Raw genomic sequence first — 23,828 nt, 5'->3', positions numbered from 1 at the left:
CTGATTCCTGAGTGTTGTTTATTTAAAAATTATTCTCTAAAGAGGATTTTAAAAGTGCAGGCTACTACAAGGTATTAATAGTGGCAAGAGAGGGCGCTGGATTCTGAAGCTTCTTGATTCTTAGGGACTTTATGAGTCTTACTGTATCCCTTGGAAGAGCTGCTGTAGGGGAAAAGGTTTTTTGAAGCTCTTGTCTCTATACTTAATTTGGAATCTTGCAGCTATTTTTAAACTTAGCTACCCTATTTAGTTATTCCTGCAAACTTCTTTGTCATGTGTTCACAGAAGTGCCTTGTTAACTCTTGTCACAAGTATTTCATCTCAAGGGAAGTGGTGCTGTGTTTCACCAACAGAAACGTCCTGACAGCAGCTGCCAGGCATGTAAAAGAATAAAGAGAGCCTGTGCTTTTTTTTTAGATTTATCATAGCTGTTGATTATTCTCAAAAATAATGTGTGAGAAATTGCTCTACAGTGTGTAGATTGTTCATCCTGCTTCATATATGATAAAAACCCACAAACTAGTTTGTTGCTGCTGCTCAGGGAAGAACATTTTAGAAATTATTTTCGCCACACAAACTTTACACAGTCACACCCATCAGTATAATCTTAAGTATTGAATTGTGAGCTCTTAGCTTGTTGTCATAGACTTAGCTTCTCTTTCTCCTTCCTTCCTTAAATGCTACTGCAGAGGCTGACAGGTAAACTAATTATGATAGCACTGACATCCTTTGGCTAACAGGTGAAATCCAGGGATGGATTCAAACAGCCTGCCTAGAAGGGATGGCCTGCATAGAAGTGCTTTAATCATAATCAAAGCATCACAGCAGCAGACATCCAGCTGCTCCAGAAAATACTCAGGAACATGATCTGTACAGCTAGTGAAAAAATTACTTGCCGCACAAAGGCTGCATTTTAACTGTGTTCTTTAGCAGAAATTACCTCCTGCCTGCAGTAGAAGTGTGGAGTTTATAAACCCGGTAGCCCAACAGAAGTGAAGCTGCCTGCATCTTTGTCTCACCAGGTCCAGGAAGCATCAAGCTGTGTGTGTACTCCCAGTACACAGTCCCAGTACAAACATGTCTATGTGTATGCACATGGCCAGCCACACAGATAAATACATACAAAACCAGAAAACAGCACTTCTGTAAATGGAAACAGGACCAATACTATAATCCTTTTTTTCCCCTCTCTGGAATGAAGATCTGCAGTGGAACATACAGAGAAGGCATATAGCGTGGGCCTCCTTAGTAACAGGACAGATGCTCATTTATCCAATAGCAATCCCTGGATCCGTGTTCCCTCCAGGTGCAGATACCTGATCATGGCAAGACCTCGAGGCCCACTCAGTTTGCTGGCACCCACAAACGGGCACCCACAGACTTTGGATCCACTTAATAACCGGCCTTGGGCAGTCTCCCTGTCAGCTGGCCCTGGTACCCTCTTGACTCTAATCCTCTCAGGCAGAAACTGATAGCACAGCAGTAAGGACTGAAGAAAGTCCAGAGAGCTGAGAGTAGTCAGAAGCTTGGAATAGTAGGGAATGTCATTTGTCATTGTCCTGCTCTTGATCTTTCATGGTATCTGGTTTCATTTAATACTACAACAGGCCATTTGGCTAACCAGAACATGCTTTGAGCCAGAACTGACATTCCTTCATACCTGGCAAATCCAGCTGTATATCTGGCAGACAGTGGGCTTGTAGCTACAGCACAGTGGCTGGATTCTGTTGCATCCAGATGCTGAAGAAACTGCAGCATCCTCAGAGAAATTAGTAAAAAAAATCGATTTTAATACAAAAGTGCTTAGCAGCACTTTACCGCTCTGCATCTGGTAACACTCATGTTTTATGCTGTTCTGCAAGTACAGATTTCATATTTCATGCCTCTGTCATAGGATTTTTGACAACCACAGAGCCAACAGCAAGACCTGAGGTAAGGTGGTGTAAACCTTGTGAAGGTAATTTGTAATGAAATAAAGCCTTCCTTAAAGTTGTTGTCTTTGGCTAGCTTTCCTATGGAAGTGAGGTTTAAACTGTCAGGGTGTGTCTTCAGTGACCTGGGCAAGTTCAACAAGCCTCCTTCACACTGGTGACAGGTTCTTTTGGTTAAAGCTGAAGGAAGGGACTACAGCTCTACTTTATTAGCTGTGAGAGAATATGCAAAGGAGGAATTCTGTTTCTGTTCAGTCAGAGCTCCCAAGCATCTCAAGCACCAAAAGCAATCAATCACAAAGGCAAGTACACAGGAAACCAATTATCTTTGTTTAATGACAGCTGGCATCTAAGCAGTGGAGCACCTCACACCTCTCAGAATAAATATATTTGGGATGCAGAGCCGCAGCATGGGCTGCCAGCTTCCTTAACCTGTATGTAACAGCCTAGGAGCACCTGACCAATATCCACCACACACATCCTCATCCCCCCAGGGCTGAAGGGGCCAGGAGGGGTTTACTGGGGTCCCATGAAGAGGACAGCAGCAATCTTGGTTAGTTTGCTTCTTCCCATTGGAGAAATCAGTATTACATGGCGTTTGCAGTGGTGACACAGTGTAGGGAGTCATGTATGGCTCCAGCCAGAACGTTGCAGTCAAGCTGCCTGAGGGCCACATTGCACTCACAGCCCTACAGCTGTCTGTGAGTCAGCGCTGAGAGGGAAGTAGCTGTAACAAACCTACCCCAGGGAGAGCACAAACCCAAGGAGAGTTGAGCTCAGTTCTGCAGGTTGACAAATCTGCAGAGCCTTGTGTAGCCCAGGGAAATCTACCCCAGTTACAGCCCTTCCCTGAGCCAAAAGCCCAAGTGGCTGCTGCTTCCAGAAGTAACACGTCTGCAGAGCTCTGGGTGTCACTGTGCAACAGCAGACTGCTCAGGACGGTATTATTTTGTTCAAGAAGCACTTGTACTCAAAACTGAAACTGCCCAGTCTCAAAATTAATTTCTCCTTGGGGGAACAGGATGCTGCATAGTGGCCATTCACACCTCCCATGCCTCCAAAATTTGTGTGGTGAAAAACCCTATGTTGATAGAAAAAGAAAAAATCATGACTGGTAAGACACAGTGGCAAAGCAAAGCTTTGTCCCTTTCCCAGGAGAAAATTGTGGCTGCCTGCTCCAGGTGAGCATCACACCTCCAACAGTTCTCCTCCCCAGCCACAAGATCCTTATGTTTTTCATGGAACTGCTGATTCTCACAGCACAGAAGGGATATTAAAGCAGATATGGAGCTGAGTGATACAGACTGGAGAAGATGCCTTCCAAATTGTCCCTACCATGCAGTATTGGCACAACTGAATCCAAGAAAGAAATACATTTATTTGTTTCAGAAGGCAGATGTTACCAGCTCAGTGCCAAGATGAATAGGATCCTTCTGTGCCCATGCTTATCTGAGCAGTAAATGTATATGACAGCAAATGTCCTCATGAAATTAGCACAAAATCCTTGCTTTTCAACATGTGGAGATTCAGGAGCAGACATAGGAACAGTGTCCATGTGACAAAATGAATTGTTTAGTGTACTGCTTGCTCCTGTGAATGCTTTAAAACCCTATATTTAGGGAAAGAAAAAAGGTTCAGAAATAGGGGCTAAACATTATCATGACTACAAGCAGCAGCAGCAACTGAGCAGGGTCAGACTGTGGACCTACTGCCCAGCTTGGTACACTTCCACCTGTGCAAGCAAGGTGAATCCAACCATTACGTAAAAATAGAAAAACCACCAAAAACAACAAACCAAAAACCAAACAGTTTTCAATCAAACAAGCAAAAGCTCACAAGCTTCTGCAGCAGTGTTGAATTTGTGAGGAAAATCCTAATCCCCCAGATCTCCAGTTTAGACTATCCGCCCAGGCAAGGCTCCCAAACACAACACCTGAGGTGCTTTGAATCAAAAATGAATGGCCTAAAGGAAAATTCAGTAATTCTCACAGCCCAGCAGTGATAAGGCAGATTGCCAGAAGTCTTTATCTTTATTTTTAAAAAAATTGAGGCGGGCTGTGGTTACACTGTACTAACCACTATACAACTAGAAGCAAATACACAAAGCAGAATGCCTGTATTATTCCTCTGACATCAAGATTTTAGTCTTTATGAGGTAATTTTCACCTAAATGTGTAGATTGGCATGTCTTGTAGCAGTAGAACTGGTGACTGAGCTGTCTGCTAGTGAAGTATTCTTTCTAGTCCTTTAAGGTACTGTTTCCTTATCCTTCTACCAGATACAAATGAAATTAGAAGTTTGACAATAGGTCTATTGAGTTAACAGCAGTTTAGTTAAACATTAATACAATTTAGTAAATTTAACAGTAATTTGGTATAAAAGAATAAAATTTAGTAAAAGAACACAATTTAGCAAAAAAATACAATTTATATATGTAATTTGCCGTAATTAAGAATAATTAAAGCATAAACAAAACCGGCCGGGGTATGGAGAGGGCTTCCCACCCTGCCTCACATACAAAACAAAACAATTCAAACTAAATTTATATACATATTCATTAATGTTTCCCGTAAGCCTCCTCCTATTTCCAGTTCTTTAATTTTACATCGCTATTCTTCACGGCACACGCTTCACTTGTTGTTAGGGGGTCTTCAGTCTTCTTTTGGTGGTCTTTTGACGAAGGTTTACACTCATCCTCGTGGTCCTCTGGTTAGCCTCACAGGTTTGCATGTGTGTACTAAGCGTTGTATTATGTAGGTCCACTAATTATTCTTACATTTAATAATTTTCAGGCCCTATGCCTAAAGTCGTTCCAACTTTGTCCATCTCAAGGTCGATTTCGTCTTGGGACATCATTTATCTTCCAAACTACATTGTGAACCTCAATTTTAACATGTAATATCTGTAAAGGGCTACATCTCCCTTGTAACACTGATTCTCTTGATTGCTTCTAATAATCTCTTTCCAAATAGTTACAATTTAGTTAGCACGAATCAATTCCATTTATTACATGCCTATCTTGAGGCTACAAGATCATTCATATTTCGATTGCAGCTTTTCCTCTCTGTGTCTGCCAAGGGCAGTTTCATGAAGTACAGGACTCCTCTCCTGCAGCATCAGCTGCTATAATTTTTGGCACGAATGGTTTTGGCTTTCCCTAGCGTGGCATAGCCATCCCAACACATCCTCTTCTCCGTGACTCTTTTCCAGCACTGCTTTCTGTGGGACTGCCGGGCAGTGCTGCCTCACAGAGCTGCACAGAGCGAGCAGAATTATCCCCTTGGGCCCCGTAACTCAGCTTTTTTCCTGAGGATGGATCTGTGCCCAGGCCCGCGGCATTCCCTCCGAACATGCTGGCACCTGAGCAACTAGAAAAAGTGAACGCTGTTACACCCCTCCCCCCCGAATTTAAAATAATTTCAAAAAAATAAGCTGCCAGAGCGTCGCCTCCAGGAGTTTCCCGGCCAGCACAGAGTCAGGCAGGCTCAGCCCGCCCGGCGCTGCCTTCAGCATCCCTGAATGCCGCGTCTCGACCGCTGCAGCCCGCGCCGCCGGGCCACGGAGCAGACGGAAAAACGAGACCCGCGGATTTAATTTGGTAATTGAATCGAAACGGTTTCGATTTATTAATTTTATTAATTTTATTCGGCGCCGTGCGCCCCGCCGCAAAAAGCCCTGACGCGCGCAAGGCGTGCCGGGATTTGTGGTCCCGGCCGTGGCGCGGGGTCCTGCAGGGTGGGGACGCACTCTCGCTCCCTGGCGCAGTTTGACCCTTCCGCCGCTCCGTCTTCCCCCCTCCCCCTCCCGTTGCCGCGACGCCGCTCGCCGCAGCACATTCCTGCGCGGGCTGCGCGGCTGGGAGGGAGGAGTCCTTCTTCCGGGTCTGCCCGTTCCGGCGCCTGAACACAAAAGTGAGATCCTTGGCTCGTCCCGGGCTCTTCTCCCATAAAACCGGCCCGTTGTCCGGCCTCGCACCCATGTCCCGGCTTAGCAACGGTACTTCGATCGGCGGATAGGCGGAGATCGCAGCGGACGGAGGCGGCGCCGGTCAGGCACCGGGGTGGGCGGTCCTAAAGAAGCCGGGTGAAGAGTGCGGCCGGGGGCCTGCGGCGCCGCGCTCCCCGCCCTGAGATGCCAACCCGGCAGTCGGCGGCGCAGCTGCGAGCGCGGTGCGTGGTGCCGGGCTGGAGGAGGAGGGCGGGCATGGGCAGCGCGGAGAGAGGGTCTGCGGCCCCGGGGGCTCTCCCTCACGGCAGGGCGGGGGGTGAGAGTTGAGTCCCCCTCTCGAGGCCGGGATGGGCTGGAAAGGGGGGGAATGGCGGGCGGTGGGAGTGCGAGTACTGGTGGCGCTGAGTCCCGCTGTCGCGCAGGTCCACCCCTCGTACCCCGCCGCAGGATGGAGTTCGAGCTCCTGGAGAACGATGTGCTGGAGTCGCTGGAGGACCTGGGGTAGGTGTCCGGGGCCGGGGGTGCGGGCTCTCCCGGTGTGGGCCGGGAGCAGAGGGCGGCCCCACATGGGACACAGCGCCGCTGTCCGCCCCGCGCAGGCGGGGCCGCTGTCGCTCCGCAGGGCCGCGGCTCCGGCAGCGCCTGGAATGGTCCCTTTTCGTCAGAGCCGCCCCCAGAGCGGGGCTGGCGATGATGCCCCGAGGCAAACGGACAGGTTTATAGCTGCACGGCCTTGGCGAGCGTGTCGCTTTTCCCTGCGAGCTAGTCGACTTGGTTCTTGTATGTCATCTGGTTCGTTGCTCCTCAGTTCTGCACTCAGCAGAACCTAGCTGAGGGTGGGAGGGGATAAAGAGATACGTCAGACAAGAAAAAGCTTTCGGACTTCATATTTAGTGGGGGGGGGGGAGAGTGGGGAAGTAAAAATAGTTGCAAACGAGCAAGTGTCTTTCCTTTTTACATTTTTAAAGTGTAGTCTAGCACAGGAGACTTTTGCTGTGTATATCTGTTACTTTGTCGGAGTCAGTAAAGGTTGCACAAGTATGAGAGGGAGAGCATAGAGAACACATCCGTCTGTAAGCTCACATGTCTGTAAACTGTCAAGAGTTCAGAGATCAGGCAGCTACAATTTCGCTTCTGCTGCTGCTTCTATGCAAACAGCTGTATTTACTCACATTGGCCCTATTCCCATAAATCACTTTGTGGCTAGAGTCATTATGCTCCAACAAAGATTGTATTTCCAGGCTAAGTTAGTGATGATAGTTGCAAAGCTTGACAAGTAGGCTTCTGTTTTGGCAGGTATTTCTCTGGCTGAAATGTGAAAAGGCAGCTCTGCCACAATGAAAATACTGTGACTGGCTTATTTTCTCTGTCATATGTTTAAAGGGATACTAGTGGCTTGAAGGAGCTGTGATTTGTGCAATTATAGAGAGAAGGCGTTGTTGATTTTTGATATAAATAAGTAAAGCAAACAGTGAAAGTAGATGAACAAGTAAGTTTTATGAAGCAAAATTTGCAACAGTGAAAAAAAAGAAAACTTGGAGGATGGAAGACATGAGACCTCAGCAATATTGGTAACAACTGGGAAAACTACTGCATGTGTCTAAAGGACTTGTGATTCTTGGTGTCTGGAAAGACTGGGGTGTTTGAGGCTTTATGCTTTGGCAGTAGCTCCATGGTCTTCATGGTTCAACTTATTTTTTCTCATCAGATACTGAAGATATTTCTAATGTATCACATGATTTTTTTTCTTAGAGTATTACATGTTAGTGAGCTCTTTCTTTTTGTAATTGTGCTCAAGGTGTTCAGATGGTGGCCTCTTGTATTGTAAATTGGTTTGTCGAACTGGTGAAAAAGCAAACATATGGGATAGCACAGTGTTACCAAAAGAACATAGCTCTGGAACATGTGCTATTGGCAAAAACAGAAGGAAAAAGCTGCTTGCAGTTAGGAATCTGCATGTCGGATTATTGGCTAGATTGATCTGTAGCTGAAGTCATAATTATAAGAAATAACACACTCAAGATGTTGTCTTTGTTAAAGAAAAAGTTCTAGTAAAGGTGCCTCTAGAATATCTGAGCAGGGACTTAAATCCCAATCCTGCTGAAGCAAAAGGCTTGCCATTGCTTCTTTTCTACTTTGATCTGTAACTGGATGCTTCTGTTCTGAGTCCCAGATGTTCCCAGACCTACACATGTAGGCCTGAAATGTCTGTGGGATGGGACTGGAACTTGCTCTAATTAGCCTCTTGAAGAGTCCAGCCTACTGTGGTCATGCAGTAGGGTTGTAATACATGAGATTACAGCTTCCCACCAGCTGCCAGTAGATTAACTGTGTCACAAATCAAGCTGCTCTGTGAGGTAAAAGTTATTTTTGAGTGTGGCTTCTTCATTTTACTTGGCTGAAGTAACAGGCCACTACAGTGAGTGCCAGATCCTTTGTGTGTGGTATTAAGCACAGGAGCAGAGTGAGGAGAATTACATTTCAGTTTGAGATGTTTTCTTTTATTCCTGAGGTTTGCCAAGAGAGTTGCCTGGACTCATTGGATTGTTGTGGTGTAGTGGGTGATTTTACCCAGAAGTTTCCAAGAGAGAGTTCTGTTGGTTATGAGCATTCTTGGATGTCTTTCTCTTTTGAGGGTAGTATATCAAAATAATATTATACCTTTTTTTTCTAAAATACTCAAGTAAACTCTAGCATGTGCTTCTACCTGGTTAATAAGGCAGCCTTCTCTCTACTCTTCATTCTCCCCCTGAGAGATGATCAGTACACAAATGTCCTCAGAACTATGCTTTCAAGGATCTGTTCTATAAACTCATGCTTTCTTTACTCTAGGTCTGATTTTTAGCTTATTTTGCTTATGCAAAGAACCAATTCCATTATTTTTTCTTGTGTATGTTTAGAGAGATTGCTTTTTCAAGAGAGGATATTATTATGCATATCACTTTTGTAATGTTTCTATCAAAGGCTTTGTTTTGTAAGGCAGCTCTTTCATACGTGATAGGAAGTGACAGAAAAGGTGCACTTGTTAAGCAGTAATTATCCAACATACCGTAAAGCGGTATGTAGAGCTCAGGAAGGATTCTTTGAGACTGCAGTTGCCCTGGATAGGTCTATTGTCAGTAACATCTTCAGATGGAGGCAGAGAAGTACATGGTAACATTCTGGAGGAGGAAATCTTTGATGGTATTTTGTGGCACGGTCTCTGATGGTAAGTTAATGTGCACACAAATTCTGTGTTTATGCTGATGTTTTCAGTGTGGTGCTTGCTGCAGTTTAGTCCAGGAATCACCACTCCAGGAGATCAGCACTGCAGATGTGTTGTGGCTGTAGCTCTCAATATGTATACAGCATAAAATAAATCTATCAAAGTACATTGGTCACAGCAAACATTAATAAACTGTGCTTTTGTTTTACTTCTCAGTTACAAAGGTCCATTGTTAGACGACGGAGCGCTGGCTCAGGCAGTCTCTCATGGAGCCAGTTCCCCTGAATTCACCAAACTCTGTGCTTGGTTGGTATCTGAGTTACGGCTGTTCTGTAAACTAGAGGAAAACGTGCAGGCAACCAACAGTAAGTAGTCATAACTCCAGCACAAGCATGCACTTACTGTGTGTTCTTGCATGCCACAGAGATTAGGGCTGGCAGTGTCTGTTGTACCAGGGAGTATTTGACTGCACACTGCCAGATTTTGGATATTTTCCACCTCAAATTTGCCTAATGGGCAACCAGTAGAGGTTGAAATAATAGTGGCAATCAAACATTTTCCTGAAAATGTTTTCCTTCAAAAGCTTTTTCTTTTAATTTTTCAACCATATTGTTTCTTAAAGTTCTTAGATGAATATAGGGAAACACTAATGCTAGTGGGGTTTTTATTAGATTGTGAGAATACTTTTATTTCCATGCTTTTGTTTGTAATTTTTATGTCAGTAGTACTAGTGTTCAAGGTAACATTCTCATGACTACAGTAACCATATTTTCTTTTCACTGTTGGTTCCCTTAACTCTGTGCTTGCTATGAATTTTTCTCTCTTCATGAAACGCTCTGAGAAGGAGCCTGAAAATGTTTTTTTTTGTTTTTCGTTTTGGTGGAGGAAACAAACCTTAGCTTTCAAAGAAAAAGTTATTTTCTTGTCATTACATTCTACAGCTTAAATTGTTAAATTGGTATGATAACCCATATTCCTGAATATCTAATACGTTAACTCATAATGCCTTTATGAGCTTAGCTTTGTATTTGCTCATTGGCCAAAGGTTGCTGCCTTTTGCCTCAGCATCTGTTACTTCCCTTTCTCTGTTTCTGACCTGTTCATTCTTCGAGTGTATTTCACATTCTTTCTCTGTAACAGTACATTCTCATCCCTTTTAGTAGTATAAGGTTCCTATTCTATGTTTTGTTTAAAAATATTTTGTTTAAAAATACAATCCAGAAGTCTTCCAGCACCTATTTCAAATTCTTTAAACATGTGATAGAAACATGTTAGCTGGAGTGCTGTCAGGTCCTATCTTCATTTTGTATGTCTTGAGTTTGGGAATAGCAGACATTTGGGGTTGAAGTGTCTTTCCAGAAGATAAAAGATGTTACTTCTCATCACTGTGTTTTTTTACCTAGCAAATTCTGATTAGTTTCAGTAAATTTTGACAGAAATATCAGTCAAAGGTTTGGTTTACATGACTTAATTATTTTTAAAAATGAAATTATGAAATAAAATCGGTTGACAAATGTGAGTTTACAGGGAGAAGTAATAGAAAAAAGTGAGAACTCATAAGCCATATTTATTATTCATGATTTTGTCATAACCATCTGATACATTTGTAATGGGAAGAGATAATTGATATTTAAAATAACTACTGTAAAATTTATGATGTTTTTGATGTCCCCTTTCATTGTAGAAGTTTCCAGTGCCTGTTGTAGCTTGGAAAAGCTGTCAGTGAAACATAATTTTATACTAATGAAGCATATCATGGTTCCAAATAGGTTGTGCTGTGTCTTGGAGGAGCCCAAGAAATTCACTTGGCCTCCATTAGAAACAGATCTTAATGTTAAATAGCAACTCGAGCAAAAGATTTATTTTTTAAATAGCTAATTCATTCTAATCATAGCCCCATATGTATTAGCAGTGAATGAATGATTATTCTTTTCTTTCTAAGGTCCAAATGAAGCAGAAGAATTTCAACTTGAAATGAGTGGGTTGCTGTCTGAAATGAACTGTCCATATGCGTCACTAACATCAGGAGATGTGACAAAACGCCTTCATAATCAAAAGAACTGTCTCTTGCTGCTTAGTAAGTTAAAAGGGTGCTTTCAAGCAAATCTGGTCTTCTGTAAGATTCACAATACTGTTTCTTACACTTGATGAGATACTGGTTTGTTTACCACAAAGTTAGTTACCTAAAAATATGCATTATTTTTTCTGTAATTTACAGTGTCAGAGTATAATATTTCTGGCTTTAACAGTCAATATGGAGTGAGTATAAGATGGAAAATATTCTGAGTATTAACCTGTTTCACATTCATGAGCAGAAAGCCTGTCCTATTACTTCTCAAAAGGTGCAACAAAGAGGGAATTATTTGAACACTTGTGCCAGAATTTAGCCACTGAACTCTATTTAGCATGGTTTTAAAAAAGACCACTAACATCAGATGCATCATAATTTTAGAGGCTCCCTCTAAAATGCTGTGATGACTTGCAAGGTGCAACAAAACTTGTGTTTTCATACACTGACGGCAGTCAGAATTGTTATGAGAGAATGTTTTATCCCAACTCCCAGTTCTTTTGATCATTATCCTTAGTAAACAGCTTCACTGTTGCTTTCTGCTGGTTGAAAGGAAATTAACATTAGCCATGGTAATTGCTTTTCCATCCATCAGATCTCAATAGCTAAATTGTTTGTTTTTTTTTTCTGCTTATGAAATCTTAGAGGAGAAGAAATAGTACTTACATTTGTTAAAGGTGTGTGATATCAAGTCACATTGTAATAAAAAAATACAAGCCTCAAAGTTAGAAATTGTAGTACTAATTTTAATCTCATTTTAAATTCAAGAAGAGTTAATGTTTTATTTGCTTCCTTAGTTGCTGCTGATTCTTTAAATTTTCAAAACAGAAATTTAGTTCTGCCTTCATCTGAGATACACGAAATGAATTACAGAATAGGTTCCTGTATTTCAACAGTAGGAGAAAGATGATTAGACTTAATCTGAATTTTTTGTAGCTTAATCTCCCCTTCAGCTTGTTTTCTATAGGCCAAGCCATTCAATAAATTTGGCTTGTCCATGACACACAGTTTATCCCAGAGGTCCTTTGGGATGTACGTTTTGGTCATATAAGGCTGTGTTCAGGAGCTCTGGTATCCCATCTGGCAGGAATACTGTGTTTAGTGTCAAATGTGAAATTGCAGTAGTGCCAAACTCCTTTTTTTATGTACCACTATAGTTGCATAGCTTTCTTTAGCTGCGTTAAGTGAACTTATTGGGTATCCTGTTGTATTTGAGCCATAAAACTAGGGTTTTTTTCAGGAGAAACAGGATAACTAACCCTCTGTAATGAGTGCCAGGGTATTTTACATTTTAATGAAAGGCAGCACAGTTTATGTCATTTGGAAGATGTAGCAGTATTGCTGGGAGAGGAAAGCACAAAATAAACCCAAGTGGTTAGGATTGATTGACTTAATGTGCAGCGTCACTCAGATACAATGTTAGGTACTGGCATCCGTAAAAACAAAAAGTACAAGAGTTTCAGGCTGTTTCAGAAGAGGTGTGCAAAAAAGAATCACCATCTAAAGAACATTTGTCTTAATGATAGACTTTTAAAATTCATGTTGTCAGAGGAGGTTGAAGATTGCTTAAATGCGATTTAAATTTTTGGAACAAAATTCTCATGCTAGTTTCCTTTTCAGTAGGCCTGAAAAGAGTGTAAATAATTCAAAATTCGGTGTAAGAAAAACCTGTATAAAGTGCTGCTGAAAGAAATTACAAAGGATGCATCTCTGCTTTATGTATTCTAAGATTTTTTTTATTTATAAGGTATTCTGTAGCTTTAGCAGAAGACGTTCTAGAGATCTAGAAGGAATTCTAAATATCATTAAAATGCTGTGTTCTTTTCTTAATCTTTTTATCTGTCCCAGTTTTATAAATAATAAGCTTCTTTTGTGTTGCTGTGGGTTTGGTTCCCTGCTCACAAGCGTGTCTGCAGTATCAGTTTCCCTTATTTTTCAAAGCGTTTTTGTACATTATTGCTATGGTCACTCACTATGGTTATTGAGAAAAGTGCTGTTAAACTTGTGCATTTAAAAAATTCAAACCTTAAAGTTGTGACACCTGCAAACAAAGGCTGTTTATATCATTGTAAATTTATATCACTGTAAGTGACACCTGATGCTGAAATTCTGGGCATATACTTTGTTTAGAAATAGTGATTTTGATTTTTCTCTTCATGTTTCATAAAGGAGTTACAATGTAATGATAGGCTCTTACAGTTCTGATATTGAAGAAAACTTCAGCTATTCTAGCTTCTATTTCATCAGTTACAGCTTTCCTTTCGGAACTTATTGTAAACATGAATTCTCAGTAGTATTTCTCAGTGGGATTATTCTTCCACTCTACATTTTGTGTGGGGAAGTGGATGAGATTCATCCAACATTTCACTTCTCTCTTCATGTTTCCTTGCTTGTTTCCTAGAGTGTCAAGAAGTGCTTGCTTGTCTACCCTAAAATGCACATCCCAGTCCCTCATCCTGCTTGTTTCCATGTTCCTAGTTTCCTGTCTTTGCTGGGCAAAACCTGAAGGAAAAGAGCTGTCCTCTGTTGAACTGTAGGATTAAAACCTGCTGGAATCATAAGATTTTTTTTCCTTGCTTTAATTGGTTGTACTAAACCTGTCCTCTATTTGTTGTGTTTCTAGCACTGATCTCATAATTGTTAATATGAGTGTTCTGTAGATATAAAATTTCTATCCCTCACTCTATCTAAAACAGTCCATTTGCACGTTTGTTGGTTGTAAGCACTTGAGCTTTCACTGGCTTCAAAGTAACTCTGCTATATCTGATGGTCAAATCTGATTTTTCTTACCCCAGCATACCTCATCTCAGAACTGGAAGCTGCCAGAATGCTGTGTGTGAATGCCCCTCCTAAAAAAGTCCAGGAAGGAGGTGGCAGTGAAGTCTTTCAGGAATTAAAAGGCATCTGTATTGCTTTAGGCATGTCCAAGCCTCCCGCCAATATAACAATGTTCCAGTTCTTCAGCGGAATTGAAAAAAAGGTAAGATCCAAAGGAAGAAAAATAGGAATATTTATGATGTTACTGTTTTGATGGAAAATAGTTCTGCTACCTGAGTGAGATTTGTCTCTTGTGGAACTCCAGTGTTTGAATTGTGAAGGACAGTTAATGTGTTTTCACTGCATGTGCAAAGAGTCAGAATTTTGAAAATTATTTTAAAGGCTTTTTCCATGCCAGGGCATGAGGTCAGGGACTACTGCTGTCATCGCCTTCCAGGGTGACTCCTCTTGGTTTTAATGCCATCACTTGTTGCAGAAGACATAGAAAATGCTCAGCTTAGGCCTCAGGAAGAATGTTAAAGAGAAATGTTTTTCAGGAAATACACCTAAACAAATTTGTATGGGAACCTAATGTTTACAGACATTTTTGTTAAAAGGTGGTGTAACTAAAGTAAAACTTAACACCTTTACCCTAAGACTTCATCAATTCTTGTGATTACATTTATTTTTATTCTTTCCTTTGTGTGTTCTCCATGCTGTTGTGATCTTTTTAAAAAATAAATTTACTTTTGAATAACTTCTCTAAATCAGAGGAATTAAATGGAATGGAATGTCCAGTGCACAGACCAAGGGTCGGGGACAGAAAGCTTTTAAGTCACATTTAGTGACTGAATTTGTGAGATGTGGGAGAGTAGAACAGCAGAAAACAACCCTTGGTAACTTTAAAGATCAGATATGGGTCCCTTCTAATGCAGAATATTCTGTGATTACAGAGCTCCCCAAAACACTTTCCGAGTTTGACAGACCTTTTAGTTGCATTTTACTTAAACAAAACCAAGAAATTGAGAATAGTGTTTTGTTTCTATGCAAGGTATCAGTTTGGTTTGACCTTTCTAAGAGGAGGAGGAGGATGGTTTTCCCTCAGAAGGCCAAGGTGTAGAATGGAAGCAGTTTTTCTGTTTTTGGAATCACTATGGGCATTACACAGACACATAAGAAATGCTGTGCTTCTATTTTATATAAAAGGCAGAAAATATTCATAATAATGGACAATGCTAGGAAGCTTTGCTGTTGAAGGAGTCTAAAAATACAGAATATGAAGTAGATTAAAATCTTTAATCTGGAAATTCTGTTGTTTTCCTAACATACTTCTCTTTTACACTGTCTAGCAAGGTTAAATAAATATTCTCTCAATGACTCTGTAAGCCTACCTCCTCCTTAACCATCCTTACAGCATAATGAAATGCAATCAGGAATTTCTAACCTACAGTTTTAGCAGAAATTGTATATAACTAGTGTTTACAGTTTGAATACTTCACATGTTAGCAGTATTTGAGAATGACTAAAGCTGACTAATAACTGAAAAACTTACTTCACTTTGTAAATGAAAAGATATCAGTGTTCTTGTTTTTAAAATGTCTTAGAATGTTAATATTCTGTTTTAAAGTGTGAAAATCAATCTAACTTTTTCTTCACACATATGTACTACAGTTTGAAGTAGGATCTTTGTGTAGTTGACTCTGTTTTTTAATGTGGTAGATCATTAACAAAAGGAACTGCTGATACTTGAATGAACTGCCTCTGCTCTTTGAAAGCACTTAGGTTTAAAATCTTAAATTAATTTGGCTCAGTACTATTGGAAAACCAGGTTACTGAATATGTTAGATCACATGCTGGAATGAACAGGTTGGCATTTTTTCTTTTCCAAACTATTTTGGAAGTTTTTGTCACTGCTACTCCATTTCTTCCCCCTTGAAGTCCTAAGAAATTTTTAGATGGGATAAATTTAAGTTGTACCCAAACTCCTAAAATGCAAGTTAGATTTAAAATTTCATATTAAGATTGTTCTTTTGATTGTAGAGAGGGATCCTTCTTTGGGTCATGTTATATTTCATATAGTCTTAATATAAGCTTTTTGATACAAATGTGGGATATTTTCTGGATTAAATAGATGATATGTAGAGTAATCCCTCTGGCTTAAAGAGTAGCAGTACCTCATGGTGTCTTTAACTGTAGATCTATTCTACAGCCCCTTCCCTTAATTTTTAAATAATTATAGCTGAGACTACCAGAGATCTAAAATCAGTTGCTTTCCAAAAAAAGTGTGCTTGGCTCTCTGTTCCAGAGAAAATAACTTGATATTAGAGGTTGCTGTGTCATGCCTTTGACTGTCCAGTAGTCCTCTTTTAATTTGAATTTTCAAAAAATAATTTTTTTAGCCAAAGCTAATATTTTTATATGTCTCCTAACAGCTGAAGGAAACTCTAGCAAAGGTTCCACCTAATCATGTTGGAAAACCTTTATTGAAGAAACAACTGGGACCAGCTCACTGGGTGAGTAGTTGCAGGTATTAGAGCCCATTTCCCTTTTTTAAGTATACAAAGTATTGATCTTGATTCTGAATGTTGAAAAGTGATTTTTCTCTTTCTGAAGACAAGATAATTTCTTGCAGTATAATGTATATGTTGGTGCAATAAAGGTACAGCAACTGGTAGTATCTTACATGAATCTCTAGGTCCAGGTGCAGGCTAAACTTTTCAGAATGAGAGATCTATGGTGATGGTGCTGACCAGCATGTTTGTGCAGTAGCTTAAACCTTCCTCTCCTGCCCTTTGCCAGCACTGTCTGTGTGACCTGGTCCTGCTGAGATGGTGTCATGGCTGCTTCTTTTTAGCTAAACTGTGGGTCTGGTCATAATATCCCCTTCTTTTTCTCATTTGGAGTAGTCTGCTTCCTTCCTTGTCTCTCCAAGAGGCAATGAGTATGCAGGTAGGAGCTGCAGGGAGACATTGTACACCCAGGCTGTGGGGCTGTGATCTTCTCCTGCTGGGATTTGTCACCTGCTGTACTAGGAGCATGGTGCCTGGGTTAATCACTGCTGCTGCACCAAGCTCAGTGCTATGGCTGCTGCTTCAAGACTTCAGGTCTCTCTTGTCTCTCTTGCTTAAGGCTGAAACACATCATCTTCCAGCAGTCTGCTTCCTTCAGTGCTTGTATTGTTGAGACTGGAAGTGGACTCTGCTGCCCTCCCTCCAGCCAGGCTCTTTAAATAGAAATATTATTTCCCTAACGGTGCATATCTCACCTGCTGCTCTAACTAAACCACTGTCTGCTACCAGGTGTTTCTCATGATTAATTTTTCATATAGGACACGTTGTTGTTTCGCCTGTAGACAGACTGTGCTTTAATCAAGATCATCTTAGAGTACTATATGTACTTTCAGTCCTTCATCTTTGCTCTATCTTTGTCCTTAAGCTTACTACTTTTTAAGAGGGTACAGGGATGTCCTGTTTCTTAGGAGTTACATATGCCCTTGCTTCAGCTTGTTACCTGTAGTATCTTCTCACCTTTGCTTCTCTGTCCTGGTGGATGTTGGGAAATGCCTCAGCAATCTGTGCAGTTTTTATGCTGTTAGAAATGGTAGAAGGCTGAACATGAGCCTTGGAAGCTTCAGGAAAATAACATCAGCTGGCACAGCTTGGCTGTGAGTCCATTTGACAAGGTAGATAATTGCAGTCTTAAGCCCTGCATAGTGTCTCTGTGTCATACTCTCTTCCATCCACATAGTTTATTAAGTAGAAACACTTTAATCTATAGATTATGTTTGCACATTTTTGTTTCAGGAAAAAATTGAAGCAATTAATCAAGCCATAGTCAACGAATACGAAGTCCGAAGAAAACTGTTAGTCAAACGTTTGGATGTTACTGTGCAATCCTTTGGCTGGTCAGATAGAGCTAAGGTACAGACAACTTGCTGTGAAGTCCTGGTTGATGGTAACCTTTATAATAAGTATCTCTGGAAAACTGCATCATTGTTTTGTCCTTCATGAGTCAAAAATAACTGCAGGAGTTGTCTGGCTTTGTTTTGAGTTTATAAAAAAGTTTATGACAATGAAAGGTGATTAAAAGTATTTTACTTAAAACTGATTTGTTGGATGTTAAATCAGACTGTAAAATGAGAAGTCAAACTGTGTGTAACTACATACCAAAGCCACTGGAAAAAGTAGAGATTACTGATCCAGTCATGTTCAGAGTACCATAATGCAAACCATTAAGTGCTGTGTCTTGTGTGATGGTAGAAAAACATCTTCCTGTTGACCATCCCTTATCTTTGTGCCGTCCACAGCGATCAGATTTCCTTAACTCAAAGTGTGTCTGCAATCACAGCTCCACAGATGCACATGAGAAAAGCTGCTAAGGCACTACTTGTTCTTACCTCATAGACAGGGTAATGCTTTATGTGCTTCTTTTGTCTTTGAACCGTGCAAGTGGCTGTGACATGAGATCTGTTCTCCCTTGAGTACATGATACATAATCTGCTTTTAGAAATAATTAGGGTTTCTGTATTTCCTATGTGTCAGAAAGAAATTAAAGGATTTTAAAAAATAGTACATGTAATTTATTTTCCAGGACTAAACCAGATCTGCTGACATTGTCTTAAGTATGCTGCTGACAGTGTTTGAGACTGATTTATTAGTGCTAAACTGTGACACATAGAATCATTGAGTGGGTTGTTTTTTTTTCTTCAGAAAGCAACTATACTTTAATAATAAACTGTGACCTGTCCCATTTTCTGTTTCATCATCTGAGTAGGGCTTCTACTGATGCACTCTATATTAAACCTTGTATTCTTCAGGCTTTCTAGTAGATGACTAAAGACTGTTTAAATATTTTAGTAGCTAATAAAAATGAGTAAAAATGTGAATTATGTTTAAAAAACAGGGATTTCTAATTGTGTTACATCTTTGGCATCTTTATCCATGTGGTTTTGGTTTTTTTTCTAGGAATTCTCAGGTATTTTTGAACTTGACTAGCCGCACAAAATATTTTCATAGAACCCACAAATTGTATATATGCATTTATAGCTATAAGAATGCAAATATTTTTTTAGAAGCATAACAGTACAAATTTGGAGAATGTTGCTGTAGTATTCCAGACATAAAATGCAGTTTGCTTTAAAAGTAGCTTTTAAGAAGCTAAGTTTGGGGTTTTTTTTATTTGAAAAGTATCGAATACAATAGTATGACTAAATAACCACTTCTCCAGATAGTGGAAACAAGAGGGGGAAAAAAACCCTTGCAGGGTTTACTTCCTATTATTATGTATTTTTTTGAAGTTAAAATTTCAAGTTTCACCTAAAACAGCATCACAGGACCAAAATACTGTGCTCAGAGTTCAGTCAAACTTACCAGGGAAAAACACTCTGGTAAATATTTTTGCTTTTCCTACCTTTAGCCAGTGTCATATTCCAGTTTTCTTTGGATGGAAAATTTTAGGATTTTAGAATGTGGTCCTAAGTTTTTGCACTGTTAAGATATGTTGGAAAACCTGATATGCCTGTCTCCACTGCTGTCATCTGCATTCAGATGGCAATCTGGTTTATCCTAACTACATCACACACTATATTCTGTTGATAGCTGCAGAGAGATGTAACTTGTGTAGTAACTCGTATATAGTAGCACAGATTTCTCCTGTGTCTCAGCTGGAAAACTTTTGAGGTGTTCAAAAAAGCCCAAATGGTTAATGCTGAAAGGCAGTAGAGAAAGAGACATTGTGTACAAGGCAAAGTTGAGCATGGGATCTCATTTCTAGCTCTGCCAGTCCCTCTCGGTGCCTTGTCTTTGTGAAGAAGCTGACTGGAATGAAGAGTGAAAAGAGTTAACAAGACCTTTTTCTGCTGATAAGTGTTGGAGATGGGCTGATGCTGGCCCAGCTGGAATGGGTGCAGATCAGAGTGAAGGCACAGAAGGAGGTCTGGTGGCTAAACACAGATGTGTTTTGCTTTCAGTATCTTCTGGATTCTAGCAGTAATTTCTATTAACTATATGGCACACTTCTATTCTGTGTTTGACTGCCTGGAAGTAATACAGTCTGCATGTATATAGTGTTAAAATTGTCAGATCTTTGGTGTCTTAGCATTTCAGTCAAAATTGTGTTTCCTATTTACTTAAGAAAATAATGTGACAAATGCTAAGTTTATTGAAGTAATCCTCAGTTATAAAGTGATTCTCACTGATTTTTCATTTTTCTTTTGATTTTTTTTTTTCTATTTGCAGTAATGCCTTGTTATTCAGTGCTGATTTGATTCTTTTGATGAGATGTCCCATTGCTTTAAGTGACTGGGTTTTATTTTTCTTTGCTCCAACAGAGTCAAACAGAAAAACTGGCTAAAGTCTACCAGCCAAAACGTGCCCTCTTATCTACTAAGTGCACTATATCAATTGCAAATCTCTTGGCAGCTCGGCAAGATCTGTCAAAGATTATGAGAACCAGCAGTGGGTCCATCCGAGAGAAAACTGCATGTGCCATCAATAAGGTACCTTTGGTGACAAATGGCTTTTTCTTTTAGGAATATTTAAGTAACCTGAATGTAGTAATAAATCCTATTTTTTTTCAGGATTGTAAGTGGAATTTGGAAATAAAGGATAAGAAATTTGGTGTTTATATGTTCCAGATAATGCATCAGTGGATTATGGATAGTGTAATTTCAGCTATTGAGGTTCACAATGCCCCTTCTTTGGGGCAGTAAAAAATGCTTGGATTATTTTCAGTGGGAGTAGGCCTGCTCTGTTTTACCAGAATTACTGAAGCCATTACCCTGCTGCTACCTGATTCTGTCACCATGTCTATGTAACACCTACATAGTAACTGTGTTTCTGGTCTGTGTAAATAGAATGTACCAAGATCACATGGCAAGGATCCCACAAATTAGATTGGCCTGGGTACACAAATAGATTATAGTCAAGTGTATAATAATGTATAATTCTAATAATGACATAGTAGAAACATGACTTAGACTAAACAATTGGTCTTGTTTTAAAAATTATGATTTTACAAGAGTAATAGGCTCACAAAAGTACGTGCTGAGCTTGCAGCTCAGTAGCTATGTACAGCAGCAAACTTGGTGCTTTAAAATTGTGGGGATAGGTGCATGCTCTTCTACCTTCTGAGTATCAACTGTACCTCAGGTAAAGTTCTAATTAATTTAGGAGAGAATAGTGGTGATTTGGCCACAGCCCATACAGTTCAAATAATTTCTGCACCTTTTTAGTGTTATTGGTGTGTAAGAAAAAAAGTAGTTAGAGAGACTGAGTCTTATCAGACTGTAATGCGTGTTTTAGCAGGAATGCAGTACTGCCCTGCTGCCGGTGCATAATCTGTTAATTTATCTCCATTATCAATATTAAATGTTTCCCAAGACAGTAGCATGAAATAGCAAAGTAGCCTATTTCTGTTGAAGTTCCTTTGTTATATTGTTTTATATATATGTATATGTACTTTAAGCAGTACAGATGCTCTGTCCCATTTTGCCTTGCTAAATTTTTACGGTCACACCATCCTTAGACAACTGAAGACCTCTAGAGTCTTGCTTCTCTCTGATCAGTGCTGTCTCTGACCTGTCATTAAGTTTCTGCATATCTTCACTGAAAAATGCGATTTTTTGTCCTTTATTTACCGAGTCACTGGCTTCTGCAGCAACTCAGAGCACTGATTATGAGAGAGACTCTGTTGCATTGTACTTGTGCTTGAGTTTAGCAGTCTGCACTAATAAAGCGTTAAGGGAAAGAAAGTGGTGTGCCTGCTGTTTGAACAAATAGCACAGGTCTCCTGACTTGTTTTGTTAGCAGTGCTTCAAGTACTAGATAATGCCTGTTTAACTTTTTATTATCTGGAGACAGAGGTCTGTCACATTCAAACACACAAAATTTGCCTCTGGATGTAAAAACATTGGAGTGGGTGCTGTGTGTGGTGTGTCTCAGTAAATGTGACTCTGGTTTGAGGCGTCACAACTCCTATGGCAGTTTTCCCTTTCCCTTTGCAGGTGCTAATGGGCAGAGTGCCTGACAGAGGAGGAAGGCCCAATGAAATTGAACCTCCACCTCCTGAGATGCCACCGTGGCAGAAAAGACCAGAGGGTGGCTCGCAGCAAGGCGGTGGCAGAGGAGGAAGAGGTGGCTACGACTCTTCCTATGGAGGGCGGGGAGGTTATGACCATGGGGGTCACGACCGAGGAGGAAGAGGAGGCTATGACTCATCATACGGAGGGCGAGGAGGTCATGAACAAGGAGGCCATGATCGAGGGGGACGAGGAGGACGTGGTGGTTATGATCATGGCGGCAGAGGAGGAGGAAGAGGAAACAAGCTTCAAGGAGGCTGGACAGATGGCGGAAGTGGTGGCTACCAGGATGGCAGCTACAGGGAGAGCAACTACAGAGATGCAGGTTTTCAAACAGGTGGCTACCATGGTGGTGGTGGCTACCAAGGAGGAGGCTATGGTGGCTACCAGTCGTCTTCTTATTCTGGAAGTGGCTACCAAGGGGGTGGTGGCGGTGGCTACCAGCAAGACAACAGATACCAAGATGGTGGGTCCCACAGTGACCGAGGGGGTGGGCGTGGAGGAGGGAGGGGTGGCCGTGGCGGTCGCGGAGGCCGAGGAGGTCAAGGAGGCGGCTGGGGGGGCAGAGGTGGGCAGAACTTTAATCAAGGAGGGCAGTTTGAGCAGCACTTCCAGCATGGAGGTTATCAGTATAATCAGTCTGGCTTTGGACAAGGAAGACACTTCACCAGCTGAGGCTGCTAAAAATTTACACTTCAGCAGAGCTCACATAATAGAAACCTGGTTTCAGAGGCCTGACTTCAATGCTGCTTGAATTAGTACAGGTTTGTACACAGCAGGTGGAATCTCTTTGGGTGGGATGTTTTGCATAGAGCAAAGCACAACTTTGTGTAGACCTCTCCTCCTCACCCACCTCTACTGTCTTAATGAAAGACATTGTCACTACCCCCTGCACCCTAAACATCAACTAATAGCCATGCTTTTTGGATGTTGGACTGGTTCCCTCTGCTCAAAACACTTTTGTTCTAAATGTGCCTGCTGTGTTTGCCTTCTATTTTGATTTGGAGAAATACAAAGACCACTCAAATTTGTCTGTTACAGTACACAGTAGAAATTCTGCATTTTTCCCCCCAAATCATTGTTGGGGTACATGTTCTAAACCTGGAAGCGTTGCTTTTCAGCTTGCTGACCTCTCGTTTCAGTCACGGTGATGTTACAGCGCGTGTGTGCGCTCACAGGGGTCTCCTCCGACAAACGAGGTTTTTGTTATCTGAGCTCTACTGTGGATGCCATGTTCAGTAGCCTTATCTCCCGCTAAACAGCGTTTTCCCACCCGCTCAACTCTGGAGACTGACTGCCGCCAAAATCTGCAAAGATTCATTTCAAACTAAGCTAAATTGTGAACAGATAGTGTGTGTAGGCCTGTAGTTAGGTGTAGCAATTCAAACTGACCTGCATCCATCCAAAACAAGTTGCTCCTCCTCCAAACCTAATTTTTACTTGAAATCAGCTAGAAGAAACGAAAAACTGAAGTTTATTTTATTTGCAAATTAATACCACTGGCTCAGCAGATCTAGGGCAATTTGTTTTGGGGGTTGTCTTTTTAAAGAAATGCACTACGGCCTGGGAAGATTAGTTCCTGCCTGGAGGAAGCCCTTTTATTATTGCTGCAGAAAACACAACCTGGCTGAGTTTGGTGTTCTAATGTTTGGGTTTTTTTCTTTACTGAAAGCCACATAATGCTTCTTGCTGGGTTTTTTGTGTACATAAACATTGTCAAAAAGCTGTGAAAGAAACTGGCTGAAGGTGTGCTGTTGTATAAAAGGTGAGCAATAAAAGTATCTGTATGTTCTGTTTGCTTTAGTTTCTTTTCCTCAACAGTAAAAAGCAGTTGCTACAGTA

General features: G+C 40.9%; 1 protein-coding gene across 1 annotated transcript; it reads left to right on the top strand.

Annotated features, from left to right (window-relative positions):
- The first annotated feature begins 5,805 nt into the window (after window positions 1-5,805).
- FAM98A (family with sequence similarity 98 member A) lies at window positions 5,806-23,778 on the top strand. Its single transcript, XM_015623217.3, has 9 exons — window positions 5,806-6,100; window positions 6,302-6,380; window positions 9,301-9,449; window positions 11,027-11,161; window positions 13,948-14,132; window positions 16,342-16,422; window positions 17,713-17,829; window positions 20,238-20,405; window positions 21,912-23,778. The coding sequence occupies exons 2-9, from the start codon at window positions 6,328-6,330 to the stop codon at window positions 22,659-22,661; spliced, it is 1,638 nt and encodes a 545-aa protein (XP_015478703.1). The 5' UTR covers window positions 5,806-6,100; window positions 6,302-6,327; the 3' UTR covers window positions 22,662-23,778.
- The last annotated feature ends 50 nt before the right edge of the window (window positions 23,779-23,828 follow it).

Source organism: Parus major, chromosome 3 (genome assembly GCF_001522545.3).
Source record: "Parus major isolate Abel chromosome 3, Parus_major1.1, whole genome shotgun sequence".
Taxonomy (NCBI): Eukaryota; Metazoa; Chordata; class Aves; order Passeriformes; family Paridae; genus Parus; species Parus major.
This window is presented reverse-complemented; position numbering and strand designations above follow the sequence as displayed.